The sequence below is a fragment of the Stegodyphus dumicola genome, chromosome 2, assembly GCF_044657685.1.
Source record: "Stegodyphus dumicola isolate Sdum_Otavi_A_Nest chromosome 2, ASM4465768v1".
Taxonomy (NCBI): domain Eukaryota; kingdom Metazoa; phylum Arthropoda; class Arachnida; order Araneae; family Eresidae; genus Stegodyphus; species Stegodyphus dumicola.
In genome coordinates this window covers 165,174,804-165,196,190 of record NC_140769.1, presented here as the reverse complement: position 1 = coordinate 165,196,190, position 21,387 = coordinate 165,174,804, and the positions used below count along the sequence as shown (strand labels likewise).

The 21,387-nt window shown below is 28.9% G+C and overlaps 1 protein-coding gene across 9 annotated transcripts in view; it reads right to left on the bottom strand.

Annotated features, from left to right (window-relative positions):
• Positions 1 to 4,006: 4,006 nt before the first annotated feature.
• Positions 4,007 to 21,387, bottom strand: part of Klc (kinesin light chain) — a 156,002-nt gene continuing 138,621 nt past the window's right edge. For 6 of the 9 annotated variants that reach the window (XM_085811418.1, XM_035357811.2, XM_085811416.1 and 3 more), the window contains 3 exons: positions 20,894 to 21,027; positions 14,775 to 14,820; positions 4,007 to 7,842 (listed from right to left, as the gene is read on the bottom strand). In XM_085811418.1, the coding sequence (XP_085667544.1) occupies positions 7,768 to 7,842; positions 14,775 to 14,820; positions 20,894 to 21,027 (255 nt within the window). In that variant the 3' untranslated portion in view covers positions 4,007 to 7,767. Of the gene's footprint in view, positions 7,843 to 14,774; positions 14,821 to 20,893; positions 21,028 to 21,387 lie in introns of those variants that run through there. The other 3 variants (XM_085811415.1, XR_015039646.1, XM_085811414.1) reach the window with 3 other exon arrangements.

Below are 21,387 nucleotides of genomic sequence, written 5' to 3'. Positions count from 1 at the left end.
TACACGGAGATGAACGCCACATGGAGATTTGCATTTTCATTTTCTTGAAATTGTTATCTTCTAAGGCATGTATTGTCTCGAGCTAATATTATAATTCCAGTAAAGGTGAAAGTTAAACCCATTGATAGATTTTTCCCAGTGCAGAAAGTAAGTACATTGATCTTAAAGTATGAGGATCTTGTGGATCCTTGTTCTTTTTAATAAAGAATATCAGCCTGTTTTGAAAGATTTTTCTACAAAGGTTGATCTGAGGAATGACTGAAATACTGATAAAAGAAAGAAAGGCGTGCTTTGTATGCAGTCTTTAGGACTCGGTAATCCAAAAGATCAAGGGCCCAAGATGTTCTTCCATGGACGATTATGCAAAATATGAATTTCTTTTGAAAGTTGAAAGAGATACTATCTTCTGTTGCCAGAACAGCCATGTATTCTCTGAGCAGCTTCTGCTCCGCGACGTCATTAGCTGGATTGCCTTTTGGAAAAACAAAAGGCCAAGCATAAAGATATTAAAGAACTGCTGAAATGTGTCACTATTCACATAAGAAGTAATCTACCAGCATTTGGGCCAAGCCAACAAAAGCCGATGAATTTGTCAAAGTTTACTTTTTTATTTCGTCATTCATGGCAAAGCACCATAGGTTATTTGCTTAAGGGAATGGAAATCTTCACGAGGGATTTTCTGAAGGAAACTATTTTCTGTTTGCTTTATACATGGGATGAATTTGCCAGAGAGTTAGGAGAATTTTGTGCTCAAATAGTTGATTGAATAGGTTTAAGAAATGGGATAAAGTTGTCCCAGAATCAAGAATTTAAATTTCTGATGATGAGATGTGAAAAAAAAAAAAAAAGTGTGCTACTGAATATCTTTTGTTATAACAAATGAAATTCATGTTTTCAATGCCCATAAAATTGGGCTGTTTTACAAAATGACCCCAAACCGAATGTTAAAATTTAAACGTGAAAAATTATCATAATTACGAGTCACGGTTACATGAATGGAACTAAATATAGCACAGCTGGACAATATCCTTAGCATTCAATCTTTAATTGACAAATGAAATTTGGTAAATATTTTTGCTATAACAATATTTCAGTACTGCCGCTCAAACAGTATAGTGGTTAGGGAAGCCTGACTGTGTTACCGAAGTGTCTGGGTTCGAATCCTGGAGAAGGCATGGTTGTAACTGTCCATCCCTTCATAGGAGGCGATGGTGGCCCATCTATTAGTTGCCTCTACAATAAACACACCACATCTGGCCTTGTATAGATTAATGGACTAGGTTACATTGTAACTGTTCAAAATCTGCCATTGGGGGGGGGGGTATTTCAGTACTTAAAAGAATCAGAAAACATTTGTTTTCTTTATATCCCATGATACAGTGATCCTTCACATATCCTAAATAGAAAGCGCAGCTATTATAGTTGTTGTGTGGGAATTCTTCGTTGAGGCTTTGTATAGTGGTTTTCAAATTCTTTTGGAATGATTTTATTTGACTTAATTTAACTCTTAATTTTAATTAATCTCTTATGACGATATTAGGAATGTGTATGCTTGTTTTAGAGCGTATTTAACATTTTGTGCAATGCAATAAAAGCTTCAAACAATAGCTTTTAAAAGTCTCAAAGTGTGATATTCTTCATAAACAGGCAGAACAAAGAAATGGAAAAATTTTAATTTAGTTTTGAGTTTAAAATGTTTTTTTATTTGCAAAATAATAAACTCTATTACTATATTTCTGTTTATACTAGTTTACCAGTAAGTTTGAGTGATTTTAGGTTAAATAACTTTCAAAAAAAAAAAAAAAAAAATGCTATATTAATGAAATAAAATTACACTTAGTAGCATAAGTATTTTACAGTGTACTTATTTTAAGAATCAATTCTGATAATATATATATATATATATACAAGTATATATATTGGCCCATAAAAACATTTCAACATCTTATGAAAGTTAGTTAATAAACTCAAGATTTTTTTCTTTTTCCCTTGAAAGTTTGTTTTAAAACTAACTAGTTGCTCTCACATGCAACTAACCTGATAAACAAAACCACTCAGGTCTCGATGGTTATATTTGAAGATATATTGCAATTTGCTGAACAGTTCACTTTCTTTTAAGCATTACGAGTCTTCAAAAGTACACCAACCTGGATTGTTAATCCCACATTAGTTTTGCATAGAACAATGAACAAATTAAGCCAAAAATAGAACAGAAAATAAAAGAAAGGTATAAGGCTAGTAGTACTGTCACAAATGCAGCTGCCTTAATGTGATGATGAAATTATTTAGTTTTACCACACTAGACACAAGTATTATCAGGATAAGCAAACGCGATAGTATATTAGCACTGGCTGCATGTTCACATAATCGTATAATAGCACCTATTATTAATTTTTTATGACATTTTAGAATTTGTATCGTTTATTTAAAAATATATTCATTCCATTCTTTTCTGTGTGAATATGAAGTTCATTATCTTTAATTTACCACATTATGAGGTTGATGCCATATAATTTTATCAAGAAAGATGCATTTTGACTGACAAACAAGTATGCAAAAATAGCCTTAATAAAAACTTAATTTTAATGAGGAAACCATTTGGAGATGCAATGTTAAAAATTACAAAAAGAAGGGCCTCCATGTTGGAAATTGGTTCAGCGATTCCCTACATATGATGCAAAGTTTGAATGACTGAATAGGTGGTCCCAATAAAATAGTTTGTTCATCCGACTTAATAAAACAAAGGCAGAGTACTTTCAGAACAGTGGATATTTGGAGTAATATTCTTAAGAAATGACACATGAGTATTATTGTTCATTTTTAAAGTCATGCTTCACAAGCTTGGTGAAATTATAGCTGAGATTTTGGCAGAAATCTAAAATTGTTAAATATGGTTAGGGGCCGCTACAACAAAGTTGTACCCAAATTGCTAACACTCATTTGACTGGATCATCATCAAGATTTCTATTTCTGTACTATTTATTGTACAGTGTAAAATATTTTCACAGAATTCAGCAATATAAAATATTCTGAATTACTTTTACATGTTTTAGTATGTGTATTAATGATGTGAACAGAATGCTAATTTACAAATGGCCAATGTTAAGATGCAAACTAGTGAAGAAATCATGACCTACTGAATTTCAAAATAGTGTACTTTCCTCATAACATTGCTGCCATGAAAAAGCAATTAATTGGTAAATCTGTTAAAAAAAGTTTTTAAGAAAAAGATGATCCCCTCCCCCCCCAAAAAAAAAATACAAATTACTCATAACAGTTGGCTAAACATTTTACTTACTTAAACATTGATCCTAGACATAAGTTTACAATTATATAACTTAAAATGAATTTGAAAGCACAATCTGTGTATAAGAAATTTGTTGTTATTGCATATCTATATACTGAAGTAAATTGTTAATTTCAATTAATTTCTTACAAATTTTTAGTCTGATGTAAACTATAATTTAATTTAAAAATGTTGTTCTCAAATTTTTTTTTTTTTTTCCAATTTAGTACAGTAGCAGTAATAAGAATGGATAATAACAGTTTAGAAATGACTAAATATGGATCATCTAATATATCTTCAGGAACAGATTATTATTATTTCTTCTTATAAATTAACTGCCCAAAAGCATTTTCCTCTACCTATAATTCATTTCACAAATTTTTCATTTGTTAAACATTAGAAAGACTAGATAATAATTCTAGCAAAATAAAACTGAAATCTGATACAAGTTGTTAAAAGCAACTAAGCTTTTCATGGACTTCAGTACTGTTTTAAAAGAAATGCAGCATAATGCTCAGATGACTATAAATGTGGCAAAATATAGTTGATTTGTCATAGCTTTTATTAAAAATTTGCCACAGTAATTTTATTTCAGTTAAATGTAGTCCAGTATTTAATATATGAATATACTTTCTTTAAATATTTTATATCTATGAATTATATTTATATTCTGATAGATAAATATGCTCTATACTTGAAATCAAAATGTGTTACAAGAAATTTTACACACAAAATGTAAGTTTTTTTATTAGAGGAAATACACACAAAAGTATAATATGTTTCATTTAAGTTGTGCAGGCATATCTTTCATACATATCGTACATATAAGCCTGGTAAAAGAAAGCTTAGATTTTGGAAACAGAAATGGACTTAATTTCTTGTAAATAACAGAGAATTTAAAAGAAATTTAGCAATAAATATATGCACTTTACAAACTAATTTCTGATATCTAATGAATAAAGCTGATTAGTTTTATGGTTTTCTTATGAACTTTTTTTTTTCTTTTTAAATTTATCATTTTCTTATAAAGCTCCCTCTCTCTTTTTTTTAAGCAAATAATTTTTCCAAGTGTGGAAGGCAACACTTAAGATTGCAAATTTAATGAGCATTATGGAATACATCTATTAGACCAAGAAATTAAGCTCAGTAAAGGAAAAAAAAATTGCCATTGTTTCATAATATCTGGAATGAATAACATCTTTTGATATTTCTTTTCAGTTCAGATCCTTTTAAAACATGAAGGAGAAATAAAATTGCTTTAATAAATAGCACGATTTATTTTTATTACACCTCTAAAATGAAACAAAATCAACCTGATCTACAGGCTGTAGTATAAAAATTAATAACTGAATTAAAAAAGCACCTCCAGCTAAAGGACCTGAACTGTGAGCATGATTTCAATAAATAAACAAGTAAAAAGCTGTGATTTTATATTACAAAAGTACATAGACACCACAGGAGATTAGGCTCACATATTAATTTCATTTAACAACATAACGGGAGGGGACATTTCTGCATTATTTAGCAAAAAGTAATAATTTTCAGCAGCTTACACTATGATTATATATTACCTATGCATTTTTTTTTTTTTCTTCCGATGTTTTTAAAACTATACAGTTAAGATACCTCATGATTACAAACTGTAGTTTTATACTGTATTTGCCTCTATTCTTCAAAGTATGACATATTATAAAAGATGTCTTGAAGGTGAAGATCCTGTATATGGAATATTGACTGCATTATAACATAAACAAAAAACAATATAAAGTATTGTTTAGGCTAAACTCTCCAAATAACAACTTCTCTTACAACCTATTTACTAGTGTCATACTTACACAGCTTTTATTACTTTGCTTTCTATGATTAGCTTGTTTTATGATATTTTCATATTCATAAGAATAAGATAATAAGGCAGAGTGGAATATAACAAATAAGATAATGAAACAAAAACTTCATAACATTTAAATAACTGTGCTACTCAAGAGGACTAATTAAAAATAGCAACTAACAATATTTATTAGAATTTGTAATTGTCTATTTTTAATTACCTCTCAATTTCTTTAAATACACTATGTATATATATATATATTTTAATCTTTCAATGTACTTCCAAGAATATGGATGAAATCACACAAAATTGTAATACCTACTTAAAGAAAATTTGCATTTTGCAAAAATTAAGTGTAACATCTTTTCTTTTTACTTACTTGATTGAATATTATAGCTCTCTAAAGCATTTAACTGTTTTTCTGGGAATACTGGAAGTGCATATTTGATTAGATGGTAACTTTAGGTTAAACAATTCACACTATTTCAAAAAACAATAATGTCTAATTTACAATCACTTCACAAACCAAACTTAAAGAAGGCAAATATATCTGTTCACTGACCATTCCAAAACTGGCATTTTTAGCTGATAAACATGCTATGATATCGAAAAATTTTGATTATGTTTTGAAATATAGTTTTAATACAAGAATTTAAGCAAATAAGATATGGAAATATATTTATTACACATTCAGTACCTATTGCCAATTAGATCTGTCATGAAGTCCTGTTCCAATGCTAATGTCACTATCATGCATTGCAATACAGTATAATGCTGACATTTCTTTTCACAAAATTCATTCTTTGATTCTGTGTTTAAAAATTACAGAAAATGCACACAAATGCTATCAAAATCATTTACAAAATATCACTAGCAGTGTGGAAATAATTATTTTTAGCTACTAAAAATTATCATTACAATAGTGCCTTTACAAAACTGCCTTATAAAAGCTCCATCTATAAAAAGAGATGAAAATTTTAAACTTCACAGCATATACAAACATGCAACCTTCAACATTCATTTGATGATCTTCATTAATTTTATAACATAAAACCATCATCTTATACAATTTTAAACTTTAAAATTCCTTATTACATTTCTTTTTCATTAAAAAAACATAAAATATAAGTGAGTTATATAAATAACTTCTAAACTTTCAGCAATCCAACTAAAAGGACACAATATTTTTTTTAATAAGCCTGATTTATTTTAAGTGTATTATATTCCATTTACTCCATCGAATTTTTCGAAAAATTACATATTTACATAAACTTCATAATATGGAATGCAAATAAGCCAAAATGTTTATTTTTCATTTGCTCAGTTATGGTTTGACTCACACCAATCCATAATGCTTTGAGAGATGTCTTTGTAATAATGTTAATAATTTAAATGTTCAAGCACATCTGAACACAAATATTTTCTGCCTAGGCTAGTAAAAAAAACTAAATTATTACTATTCAGAAGGAAGAAAAAATAATTAAATAATATAGAACATTCATTTATTCTTTTGAATAATTAACTGAAAATTTCCATTATGGGAAAGGCCCAATACTTGAGTATTAGGGATGTTTTTTACAACATCACTCCCTTATAAAAGAACATAATACATGTTTTTTTTTGCTAACTGAGCAGTACCCAGTTAAACAAATTTCTTAAAACAAGAAGTTCATTAACAAATAATAGAAACAGTGATAAAAGTAAAAAATTTAAATTTTTTTTTTTTTTTTTTTTTGAAAGCTTATAAAAACTGAATGAGAGATCTTACACATTGTAAAATTATAAATACACATGATCCAAAAGCTACATTAGAAGAAATGAAAGGCAACTTCAAGTGCGCCTATATTATAATTAATTAATGAGCTAATAAATATTTAACAATGCTTTTTCCATGCACACAAAGAGATGAGAAAATATGAAAGGAAACACAAACAATTTACAATCCTGATTTATGATCAATCCTTTCAATTACAAATGTAAGTTGAAATTTTTTAAATACAAAGAAGAACAGCATACAATTCTTCTGAGTTTAATGTATTATACACAGCTTTGTTTATTAATTAACACAACTTTAATACCAAACATGCTTTATAGGGTAAACAGGAGATTAAATTTCCAATCTTAAATAAAACAGACAAAATACAGATTTTCAATAAAACTATTACATAATTATGAATGTGATTTCTGTACATAAAAAATATAATATTGACCAAACCTCCTACAAATTACAATAGTAAAACAACACACAATAATCGTATAACAATGTACATTAATTTAAATCACACATGCAAGAAAAGAAAAAAGCCCTACTTCACCAAATGCACAAAGAAGAACAATAATAAAAAATAATATCACATTTCCTTAAATTGCAAAAATCAGATACTTAACTCCAAGGAAGCTGCGATATCCAAAGCAACAGCACTTTTTATTGGCAAACATGAAGTTAAAACAAGGAACTTTATCTATATACATTGACTTAACAGTATACTGCATATTTTTAAACCCCCAATAGGCAATATTAACTTTGTATATATTTACACTCCAGTTCTGTTAATGTCTGACACTTTCAGTTAAATACTGCTAGCGATATCCTAGGGTGCAGAGATCAAAAAAGTCTAAATTCTAAAAAATAACTATGCTGGAAAAATGTTCATTAATGAGTGTCTCGACTTCTTAGTTGGTCTGTGCTTGCTGTTTTGGATCGCATGGTCATCAAATTGCTTTTGACCTGAGGAATAAAAACATCAATTGTTGAAAAGTTGAAATAAATGCACTATTACTTTGTAAAATAATGAAATAGAAAGAATAAATAAAAAATTAATTACGTAGAGCTCAAACAATTATTATCTACAAAAATTCAAATGATTAAATTCAATCTCAAGGGAATTGTTTCCAGATGTTAAATATAGAAATATAAAATTTTTGAAAGCTAGATATTGAAATATCATTCATTATCAAAATATTAATAACTCACTGAATATGATCAAAATACAATTTCTCACGACAGATTTTATTTGTAATACTGTTAAAGTAAAATCCACTTGACAAAAAGTGTATCTGAATGACATTCACTATTTATTTCATACATCTTTAAAAAGTAAATACTAACAAGGACTATTTTTTCCCATTAACGCTTGCTCTCACCAATATGATGAGCTGAGATATCAACTTTCTCATGCCTGTCATATCAAAAGGCTGAAACGTTAGACAAATTGCTTATATAACACAGCAAATATATTACAGTCAGTAGAAATTCCTGATGTTTTATAAATTATTAAGAAATACAGACTGCAATAAAAACTTGTACGTAATTAGGATCCCATATCACATGGAGAAACGTATTGCTGAGTTCAGTTTTGTAAATAAAAAGGAGTTGTACAGTCAAAAGTCGTTAATCCGGACTCGTCGGGACTTCAGCGATTCCAGATTATCGATTTTTCCGGATTATAGATCATCAGTTTAAATCTGGTAAGATGGCATGCAGAAATTATAAAATTAAAAGTATGAAACCATAATTTATGAAATAAACAATTATGATTTAAAGGGTATAAAAATTTACAAAAAAAAAAAAAAAAAAAAAAAAAGCTTAATATTTATTTGTTTATTTTATTAAATATTTCTTTCAATGTAAGTTGTTTCGTTTTTTATGTGACAATACATTCCCTTTAATTCTATAAAAAGACATAATTTCTTGTTCAGTTACAAAGTTCCGCTGCTCAAGTCCTATAATTGCTGTGTAGACAATACCAACTAATTTGTCAATCGAAATTTTTTCGTTTTCAATAACCTCTGTCACTTTCTTCGCTATCGGAAGTGAATTATAATGACGAGGAATTTGATTTAAATCATATCAAAGATGGAGTACATCGAGATGAAATACTACATTTAGTAAGGAATTATAAGCCAAATAAAATAAAAATATCTGCCCTGAAGATAAGGATAGTGCTGACAGATCAACTTCCAATTCATTGTGCACCCACCGCCGCGTTAAAGATAAACAAAGTTCAGATAAACAAATGTTAAAGTTTAGATAAACAAAGGATATGAATTTATCCATTTTTTGCAGCAATTCCACTTTTTGTTTAATGGACTTCGAAACATACTTTCGCTTTGTAGATCCTTTACGTATTAGTAAATATATATCAGAAATTCTATTTGACATAATCGAAAGTTCAAGCTTACTTTTCTAAAATTGCTCAAGCACTCTGCAAAAAATAATAAGCCGAATCCAATTCGAAGATTAAGGAACAACCCAATCTGCAACATTAACTGAATTAGATAATTTTAGCTTAGCTTATACTGTCCGTTATACATTAAACGCACATTCGTAAACGTATTTTGCGCACACGCACATGCATATTCGCAGCCGTAAAGGTCTTACACACATGCGTCAAAGAGACGCATGCGCAGAAAGTTTGTATCTTTGAGGTCCGGATTATGGGTGTCCGAATTAACGACTTCTGACTGTATAATACATTTCATGAAAATTTAGCAACCCTTAAACACTTAACTTTATGGTCATGAAGTAACAATTGCACATTAATTTTTAAATATAATTTTAGAGAAAAATTTGAAAGTACAAATAACAAAAATGCATAAATAATCAAAGCAATGATGATGAAATACCAAGCCTAGCATTTATCCACATGGCTTAAAACCCAACAATGAATACATAGAGTAATTAGTTTTATCAATTACTCTCAATTTAGTTGAACAAAATATTTCAAATAGTGTTTCAAAAACTTATGAAAGTGCTTGGAAGATATTTATCACACACAATTAGTTTTGAACAAGGAAATATAATCAAAATTCACAAATTTAAATGTTTATTATTATTTTATTTAAAAGAAGAATATATATGTAGAATTCTAAAATTGTTATGGCACGTTCAATTTATTCAGATTCTACTTCATTTTGATAGCTGATAGCGCACATTACAGATTACATTTTCTTTCTACAAGCTTTGTTCATTAGATACAGTCAAAAGTTGTTAATCCGGACTCGTCGGGACTTCGGCAATTCCGGATTATAGATCATCAGTTTAAATCTCGTAAGATGGCATGCAGAAATTCTAAAATTAAAAATATGAAACCGTAATTTATGAAATAAAGAACAATTATGATGTAAAGGGTATCAAAATTTACAAAAAAAAAAAAAAAAAAAAAAAAGCTTAATATTTATTTGTTTACTTTATTAAACATTTCTTTCAATGTAAGTTGTTTAAGTTGCTTCATTTTATGTGATAATACTTTCTCTTTAATTCTATAAACAGACATAATTTCTTGTTCAGTTACAAAGTCCCGCTGTTCAAGTCCCGTTAATTGCTCTGCCAAGAATACCGACTAACTTGTCAATCGAAATTTTTTCGTTTTCACTAACCTCTCTGTCACCTTCTTCATGTCTTTATCCATTTTTTGCAGCAATTCCACTTTTTGTTTGTTGGACATCGAAACATACTTTCGTTTTGTAGATCCTTTGGAAGTTCCAGCATCGGAAATTCTATTTGACATTATCGAAAGTTCAAGTTTACTTTTATAAAATTGCTCTTACAGTCTGCAAAAAATAATAAGCGGGATCCAATTCGAAGATTAAGGAACAACGCAATCATTAACATTAACTGAAATAGATAATTAGATAATTTTAGCTTACAAACCGTCCGGTATACATTAAACGCGCAGGCGAAAACGTATTCTGCACTTGCGCACACGCATATGCGCAGTAGTCAAGGTCTTACGCGCACGCGTAAAACGCCTGTGCGCATGTGCCAACGTGGCACATGCGCAGAAAGTTTTTAGCTTTGAGGTCCGGATTATGGGTGTCTGAATTAACGACTTTTGACTGTACTAGCAGAGATTAATAAATTACAAGTAACAAAGGGAATAGAAAGTCTGTGAACAAAATTATTAAAACAGATATACACAGAATATGGCTTGTTTTAAATAAAATTTTGATAAAAATATTATCATAAAAGACAGAATACTTAACAGCATGGCTGTGCTTTACTAAATAAAAAAATCCAAAATCCACGTTAAAAAAAAACTTTAAAGTTTAATCAACATTTGCATAATAGGATCAATGGTAATTTCCTTATGAATGAAAATAAGGAAATGATCACATTAAATCAATAAAAAAAGGAAACACCCATCAAACTGGAAGAATTAATATATATTAATGCAATATTTGCAAATACAGGATTTTTAAACTATACATCAAGCAGCAACATTCCTAATGCTGAATTCTAAAATTCTACTATTCAGTAAACGATTCTCATTCTCAGCTCATCACAAATATGTACTACATAATCGAGCTGATTGGCTGAACAATTCATTTTTACAGCTAAGAGTTTGCTTCCTCTAAAATTTACATGTTCAGAACTTCAGCAATATAAATAAATCAATAAATAAAATGTGCAAAAAAAAAAAAAATCTGAAAGCTTTCAGATTTTACATTATGCCCAAAGGGGCATTGTTAGTCCAAAAGAGCTTTGTCCCTGAAGGACTACTCTTTTTGTTTTGAAATTTTGCGTTGGTTCACTATAAATATCCGTTTCACTTTTCAAACTGTTGCCACCAAATATTAGAGTCCTGCATTATATTTGAAGAAATTAAATAGAGGAAAATCTGCATAAATGTATGTATATTTCTCGCATTGTCATAAATCAACGCTACATAGAGAAATCAAATTTTGAATGACGTAATCCTACTGCGAATATGGGCATGTGAAAACCCAAATTTGAAATTTGGAATTTGTTTTATTATCGATTTCATATTTTGTAAAACTTTAACAAATTTTTGATTAAGAAACTCAAGGATTTCAAAGCGAGTAATGGCAATGCTGTACAGAAAAAACATTTTTATCTCCAGCATGTGAGACTAAATATCGGAAATTCTAAAGATATGCTCAATTTAAAACTATTTTGCGATATTGCTCTTGAACTTAATTTTATGGTTTAACCCTTTGAAGCGTGCAATATTATTTTTATAATTTTTTTAAACTAAAAACTCTAGAAGTTAAATATTATGATCCTAGAGACTAATAATATATGAATTTAAAAAAATCTACTCTTGCTCATTGTTCTGTGGGTGGTGGTCACTCTGCAAAACCACCATGCATCTAGGATTTTGAAACTTACTGAGGTAGTAGGGAAAAAAATTACTTTTCTCCATGCGCATTCCCAATAAATATGAAATTTAAGAATTTTGAAAAAATGTATGTAAGAATTGCTTATATATAATTTTTTTACATTATTTTACAAAGTAAATCGTCAGAAAAAATTAAAAAATAAACATTTATGTAATTTTTCTATAGCAGTGAAAATATAAGTATCTACATAATAAGGACGTTTAGCTAAATGGATGAAAAAACTTAGTTAATAAGGATTAAAAAAAAGTGTGGTTATTATTATTATTTTTTATTTCAAGGATTTTTTTGGGGGGGGGACATTGATCAAAGCATGCTTTGTCTTTTTGATACATGCATAGATCCACATTGCATATTTCGCACATGTATCTTCTATGAGGTTTCTTCCTCGTGCTACAAAATGTACACTGCCTGAATCTAAGTTTCACTGGAATATGTCCAGCATTATTTAGTTTCTTTTCATCTCAGACATGAAATTTGTGGTTTTTTATGTTAATAAGGCTTGGTCTTTCCTGGTTTGGTATAGATCATTCGTTTCCCATTAATACTTATTTCATTCGTATTTCGTCCCGAAATATTCAGAAAATATTTTTATTTTAATTTAAATAAAACTTTACACAATTTCTATTTTTAATTATAGCAAAGTATATTTACATTAAATTTAAACCACAGGAAATAATTTATAAAATCACAATACTAGCTTGGGAAGGTATGTTGAGGTCAGAGAAAAGTCTCTGGAAAAGAAAGATCTTTTTACTGGCCAGGTGCATGTATTGTTTAGTAATAAAATAACTCTGTGGTTTCAAAGTCCCTTATCTATATCTGGGTAAAAAACTGGGTTATCTATATTTCTGGGTAACATTCCTATTTGAGAAGGCAGCAAACGACATTGTGAAGAGCAGTGGTTTCAAGGCGCGACCACCGAGCCTCTAGAGCATCGTAACACAATGCTCTAGTGATGCAGTGGTCGCACCCTGAAACCACAAAGCAAATGCCATACGTTTTTTTTATATATGCAGTTTAATTACTGCTATTTTTTATTGTTTATAATAGAAATCATGATGTGCAATGAATAACTTTTGAAATTCAAAGTTGTTTACATTAATAAAAGGAAGTTATTTTGTCTCATTGAAAATGAATTTTAAAAGATATCCGATTTGAAGTACTAAGACCTAAAACATGTATGATTCTGCACTCATTTTGTGTTATTTAGAGGTAAAAGATCAGTAACCAATTGATTTTCACTAACAAATTTCGGAAAGAGGAGGAGGAAAAAAATTTGAAAATTGGTGGTTTCAAGGTGCAACCACCACGCATCAAAGGGTTAAATGCGAAGAACATGATATTTAATAAATAAAGGTAATGGATAAAATGTTAAAAAAAAGTCCCCTTTGGACGTAATTTAAAATCTAAAACCCTTCAGGTTCAGGTTGTTATATATATATATATATATATATTTTTAATGTTCTTGTGTTACCCTTATTTATTAAATATGTTCTTCACACTTCCACCATAAAATTCAATTAAGCAGCAATATCGCAAAATAATTTTAAAATGAGCATATCTTTAGAATTTCCGATACACAGTCTCGCACTTGAGATTAAAATGTCTTTCCCATACATTGTTACCATTCTTCGCTTTGAAATCGTGGTTTCTTAATAAAAAATTCGTTAAAATGTTACAAAATATGAAATAGATAATGAAACAAATTCCAAATTTTGGCTTCCAGATGCTCATATTCGGGTGGAGACGTACAATATTCAAAATTTGATGGTTCTAGGTACTGTTGTTTTATCACAATGCTAGAAAGATACATAAGCCCCTCTGAGCTAATGCCCTTTGGGCTAACCCCCCCCAAAAAAACTTGGTTTTTAAGAAATTGTTATTTAAAACAATATTTTGACTAAACTGTAATCAGTTATCACACTATATGCAATAAGTTAAAAAATAAACAGAATCAAAATGCATTTTGATCATTTTATTCAAATACATTATGCCATGAGCAAATAAAATTCTTACAGCTGCTGGCATAAAAAAAAAACTGCTTTAAATTTGCCACACTATCAAAAATCAAGAAAAGCATGTCCAAAAAGCACAACGATGGACCTAATCAGTTAATGAAACATTTACAAATATGGGCTATGCTTATAATAAACTTTAAAATTTGAAGGAGGAGGGGGAGCCTCTACACATTTGAAAAATTATATAACATATTCTCCACATTTCACAAATGTATAATTTAACCAATTCTTAAGAATTTTCAGTTTTTTTTTTTTATAAAGTATTTCTTTTTAACTGAAATATTTTATCAATCTTTAAAATAATCTATTAAATTTGAAACTGTTTACTGTATACAAATGTAAATTAATTACACATCTAAGCACATATGAATAGATATAGGTACACTGCAAAAGCATTTAAAACAATAAAAATAATTTATAAAGCAGAATTTTTAGGGAAGGGACTGAAAATTATTTTGCATGCATAACAAATTCAAAATAAGTAGAAGTTGTAGACTACCTGTTCATCTGAATTAAGCATTGACATTGAGCTGGCTCGTTTCATTCTATGAAAGTAAAAATAAACAAATGAAATTACTGTCAGTATTTTAGAAATAAAAGAAGATATTCCATGCACATGAACTAGAATTAAAAAATGCAATTCTTAAAATACTTTTATAAAATGAACTATCTAAAATATATATAATTAAAGAAAACCAAAGTCAAATTAACTGAAAAGAAAAAGCATAGATAAGGAAGTACACAGTGAACTCGAGATCATTTTGTGATTATAATTCTATAATGCGTGTAATAAACAAGTCTTTTTCTAGCCGAATGAGTAATAAAAGCTAATTAGTTCTCCTAAAAAGAAAACAGAAAAGCATGTGTTGTGCACAAAGAAAACATTATGAAGTAAATAACAAATGCTAGCTAAATATAAACACATAGTAAAATTAAATGCCATAAAAGCATGCATTTTAATGCTTTGAAGAGCACATTAAAGATGGCAAATAAAAAAGTGTTTTCAAATTAAAATTTAAAATAATTACAATATAAAGTTCAACAATTGTATGAAAACTGGACAGCATGAAAAAACGAAAGCGAGAAATAAAAGAGTGACTCATTGATGTGCATTTACTTGAATCTTTCTATATCACTTAGTTTAACTACGAAACAGGTTATCTTGTAATGAGTTATTCTTAATGATGATAAATTCAATTACAGTCAAAAAAAAAAAAAAAAAAAAAAAAACTTATGGACTCTGCCTAGAGAAGAAGACCTTCATAAAATATTGGAAGCTGGCTGATATTTACACTGAATATAGTTGATTAATTCAAAAACAGTAAGGCAAACATTCTGTCATGCTGCCAAGAACCAATGTGAAAAAGAGCTATAAATGTTTTACAACATCATGATTACTCATGAATTCTTAATTTCAAATGCAATCCATATTATAATTTTACATAATGTTACTCATGAGACATTTTTATATTATTCTGGAAACATGATAAAAATTCTACACATTTTTAAAAGTAATTTTTAATTTCATCTTTAAAATAATGCAACTACACACACATATGCATACATATCCATCTATATGCATATTGGGCTTTTATCTAAAATAAATAAACAAATAAAAAAATATATTTTCTTCAACAGATTAATTCTGCTGTTTGATAAAACAATGAAAATACAGGATGCAAAGAAGATAAAACTATTTTTCTTAGCTCCTTAGCTCAATGTCCAATTAAACAATCCTTATTTCGTTTCTGCTTGAAAAATTTTAAATTAGATACATTTTAAAATTTTTCAATTCTCAATTATTTTATTACAATAAAACTTTTAAAATTTAAATAAAATAAACTAATGCACCTCATTTATAAACTTTCGTTTTTGTGAACAATAAAATAAATTAACAGTTTTATAATTAAAAAAAAAAAAAAAAAAAGAACTCGTCTGTATTATAAAAATGGAAAATTTTAATATCACCGAGTACAAGAAACTATTCATACTGTGCATGAAAATACATGCATTTATATTCCTACTTGGAAAAATGAAACACTAGTTAATATTAGTTAAGAAAGAACTCAACAGTATATTTAATAAAATGAGATAATCCTAAGCTGCTAACTACAAACAAAAGAATATCTGATTGCCCAGATGGTATAGTGATGCTGACTGCCGTATCAAAGAGTGCGGGTTTGAACCCGAGAAAGCATGTACATAAATTGTCTGTTTCTTCATAGAAGGCAACAGTGACCATAGATGAACAGTTCAGAGAAAGCAACGGTGACCCACCCGTAAGGTGCTTCCATAATAAAGTGACCACTGCTTCTGGCCTTAGTTGTGGTCAACAGGTGTAACGGCTAGTGCCCACCACTGGAGGAAAAAATAACATATTTAAATTACTTACTAAATTTCATTATGGTTCACAGCCACTAAATAAAACCAGACAGAAAGTTACTGTTTATACTGCAAAATTCTTCCTCAGAAAAATGCACAATTTCTCTTAGCTAATTTAAATGTAACCATGATTCAAACTAATACTTAGTGTTTTATTTTTCTTTCTGCAGAAATAAACACTTTGCACCGTTGAATGCTTTTTTACAGTCATGAAAAGACTGCATATTTACTTCAATAAATTATTTCAGTACCATATAGTGTCACCAATATTGCTAAAAAAGTTGAAAATACTTAAAATACAAAACACAGTATACTGAAAATCAAAAATACACCTTGAAACTAATTAATGAAACTTAATTAATGAAAAATTTAAGCAACAAAAGCAGTATCGTTAGATAATTACAACTTAAAATCATCAATATAAATACATAACAATAATATGGATTCTACAACTCTTAATTTAAAGAAAGAAAAATAAATTACATAATAATATTAAGTTTATAATTACACACATATATATTTTTAAAAAATCTGATATTTTTAATGATTAAAGTGAACTTTGAAATATGAAATCATTTTGAAAATTAAAGACTGCTGAATTTACTGTAATTTTTATGTAGCAGAAATAAATAAAATACCTTAAACACTATATTTAAAAAAATTATATAAAAAACTTTCAAATGTGTACTTATATAATTCAGAAATAAAACATGCAGTAAGCAGAAAAAGATTAAGTTCATATACTCTGCATTACTTAGGAAAAGAACTTATACACATAAATCACTAAAGACATAAGCATTCTACATATTATCAATATTTTAAAAGTGCAAGTGCAATTCAGCAAGTAAACCCAAAGCCAAAAATTGTGCATTAAATTTATGTGCACATATGTCATTGCAGTACTACTAATTTTAGAAAGAACCTGATGTGAATGTTTTAATACAACATTTTTATCAGCTGCTATGTTGAAGATAGTTAAAAAGATTTCTACCCCCCCCCCAAATTTCTACACTATACTTGTCTTTTTTCACTTATTGCATCACATTTTTTAAAAGCCATCATTCTTTATTTTTTAATATATAATAATCTCCTTATGTCACAAAAATCCAATCTTTTGAGCTGCACAGCTCAACAAAGATGCAGTGAAAGCTATATCATTACCCAACAAAGATATACCAATGACGGAAGACAGAATTTCATATTTAACAATCAGAACATAATTCTTAATATTCATTAATATTACATCAAATAAAAATATATTTACCAAAATTCAAAAGATATTTATTAGAGTAAAAATATGAATAATTAAATGTGAACAATGAGCCTCTTTCTTCAGTATTAGTAGCACATATGAAATGCTCAGAAACTAAGTTTGTAGAAGTAATAATATTTACTGAAGATTCTGAAGAAAAAAGGAAAATTATTACTTTCTTTCAACATTTTCTCTAGTTTTCAAATTTATTTTTTTGTTTTAACCCTTTCTTAAATGATCATATAAATAGTTTGATTTTCCTCTCAAAATGAAAACAACTTTTTATACTGAATCCAGCATAAATTACCTTTCTAATTCATTTTTTGCATGTTCTTAAAATTTTGTTGAATTAAAAAGTTAGTGAAAAATAAAAATGCTTGCTAATTTAAAAGAATGATAAAATGATATTTTTTGTTAAATTAAGGAAGTTAAATTACACTTCTTCCACTCATTTTTTAAAATTCTTCCTAATATTTTTACAGTTTTAATAAATTAAGTAATTAACCGGCACCCGACGCTCCAAAAAATTCGCTGGCAATTTCCTCCTATAATCCGAAATGCTTAGGTCCATCAGTAGCTGCCTTCAAGATCATGTTCTATATGTCTCGAGAGGAAACAGCAAATTTCGAGCCTTTATTGCTGTTTAAATAATAGTTTGGGGTGTGCCGATACACCATGTGCGCTTACGTGTTCCCATTTTTCAGTGTGAGCCATGGTGTGTGGAAGTCGCTCTGTTCGGTCTTTTCCTCAGCATGATCAAGAAATGAAAAGACTTCAGAAATTATTAGAGGGAGGGTTTCATCGGATGAAGATTCTATAGAAGAAAAATTAGAAGATTCAGATAATGAAGATATATTTAGTGATCATGAGTCTGAATCAGAAGATGAGTGTGACTCTTCAGAAGAAATTCCTTGTTATCAAACTATTTTATAGGAAAGGATAAAAACCAGCTCCAATAAGAGATTTATTTAAAAATTTTGTCAAGAATTGACAGAAATTATATCATTTAGGGGAATAAGTGACCTTTGAACGAAAAGCTAGAGCTTTTTCGAGGATGATGCTCCTTTCAGCAGTATATACCTAAGACACCTGCAAGATATGGTATAAAGATATTTGCTTTGGTTGATTCTATGCTTTCAACATGGAAATTTACACATGTCAGCAGCCAGATGGGCCATACAAGAAAGTCAGCAGTTCTAATGAAATAGCAAAGCGCATCCATCCTAGCTCCATTACAAATCTGGAAGAAACTTTACCACAGACAATTGGTATACCAATTATGAATTGGCCAGTTTCTTACAGAAAATGATTTGATGAACCACAAAATCAGAATATATATATATATATATATATATAATACAGGAGATGTTACATGTGCTCAAGGGAAAAAGACAGAAAATCAAAAACTATATGTATGAAGTGTAAAAAACATATGTCAAGAGCACTGTGAAATAGATGCTCCATGTATATATTACAAAATATCTAATGCTTCTTGGGCCTAATTGATTTCAATATTAATTATATAACTCGTTGTTCATGTAATAATTCTGCATAATTTGAATTATAATTGCATTCACAAATAAAAAAACAAACATTTCTCATAGAAATCAATAATTCCTAGACATCTGAAAAAAAATTACCTATTTGTTATTAATTTTAAAATTAGCATTATTTTAAGCTATTTTATATAATACATGTTGCAATCAATTCACTGAACTGTAATAATATGTTTAATTTGTACATCATTTAATTGCTTCGGATGTGTTCACACCTCATGCGCGTTCTCGTGTTACATAATACAGCGCGCATCCTTCTGGGTTAAATGACTATAAGAAAGCATGCTACAGCTATCTTTCTAAAAAAAGAATGTTTACATGGAGAACTTTCTATAAGAAACTGGCTCGTATTTATATTACACATTTGGGGAATGAATGGGAGGAGTTTAAAAATCTCATACAATTAGCTCATTCAAGAGAGTGGGGAAACTACTGCTATTAAGTGATCTTACTTGTTCAGCCAGTGGTGGGCTCTAAGTAAACAATTAGCTTCAGCAACTTAAATCAGTAGCAAGATCAATCTTCTGATTTAATATTCAATTTAAATTACTGACAAAACAAAAGTCTTTTTCAATTTAAATTAGATGCGAAGCAAGAATGTACGCAAAATTAAATACTTAGCTCGGTTCGGTTCAGTTCGATTGATTACAGCAAATCATGTGAGGGCAATCTGCCTAAAGGGTATAATGATTTTTTTAAGGGGAACTGGCTCCTATTTATGTCACACACGGAGAAACCATAAAAACACCTATGCAGGCAGCCTGTTTGACTGAAATCAAACCCAAGTTGAACTACCAGCGTTCAGCAACTTTACTGCTCAGCTGCTGGTAGGCCTAATGCTTAGCTTGAATAGCCATAAATAAATGAAATACTAATCTATCAAGCAATAATAAAACTCTTCCAATATGCTTGTCATATGTTTTAAACATAATGTTTTAAAAAAAGGAGTTTATATTTTGTCTAAAAAACTATAGACAAATATAAAAAAAACTATTCAATTTTTTTAATAAACTAAAAAAAAAAAAAAAACTTAAAAATTACTTAGCCAAAGTGTCAGATATGTATATCATGATATACTTTATGAAGTACAAATATATATGTACACTTTTTCTTGTTTTTCATAATTTACATACTTATTTCTTTTTTAATTAATTTACTTATTTTTAGCAGATTATTACATAAATTTTTCCTTCCTCCCCATCTAAACTTAAGTGAAGTAAAATCAAATTATAAAAATAAAAACTGCTGCAAAACAATGCCTAGAAAAGTACAACAGAATGCTGGCTAGCAGTGTATTAAGAATGCAAGCGACACAAGAGGGCAAATTATGGAGAAAAATAAAAGAAATACAAATTAAAAGACAGATTCTTGTTAATCCATGCAATGGCACAACACATCCTTTTCTGTAAAAAAACTACAAAAGCATACCTTGCTGCAAGACTTTCCATGTTGCCATTAGCTGACTGATCCCCTTTGAGTTTATGAAGAAGCTTGGCACTACTGTGTCGTATCGAGGCCCTCAATTTGCTGAAGCTGCTGCTTCGTTTGAGTTTTCCATTGGTCTAAGGGGGTCAAGTGTAGGTGACACATAAGGGTACCAAGCAAATAATTTTTTGTTATATGGAGGAGAGACTAACCATAACTAAACAGTTAATGTTCTCAGCAAACCAGTTTAGAGCCATGCACACAGTACAAATTAAGACAATACATATTTGATTTAAAAATATTTGTTTTATTTACCAAAGAAAAATGCTATTACAAAACATTTGGCAAACAAGGAAACACAAGACAGAAGTTCAGAAATGCATCAAAGTGTTATATTGGTAATGTGATTTAATTGTCCAATATACAACAATTATCACATCATTAATCTAAAAAAAAAAAAAAAAAAAAAAAAAAAAACTGCAAATTTACACATAATA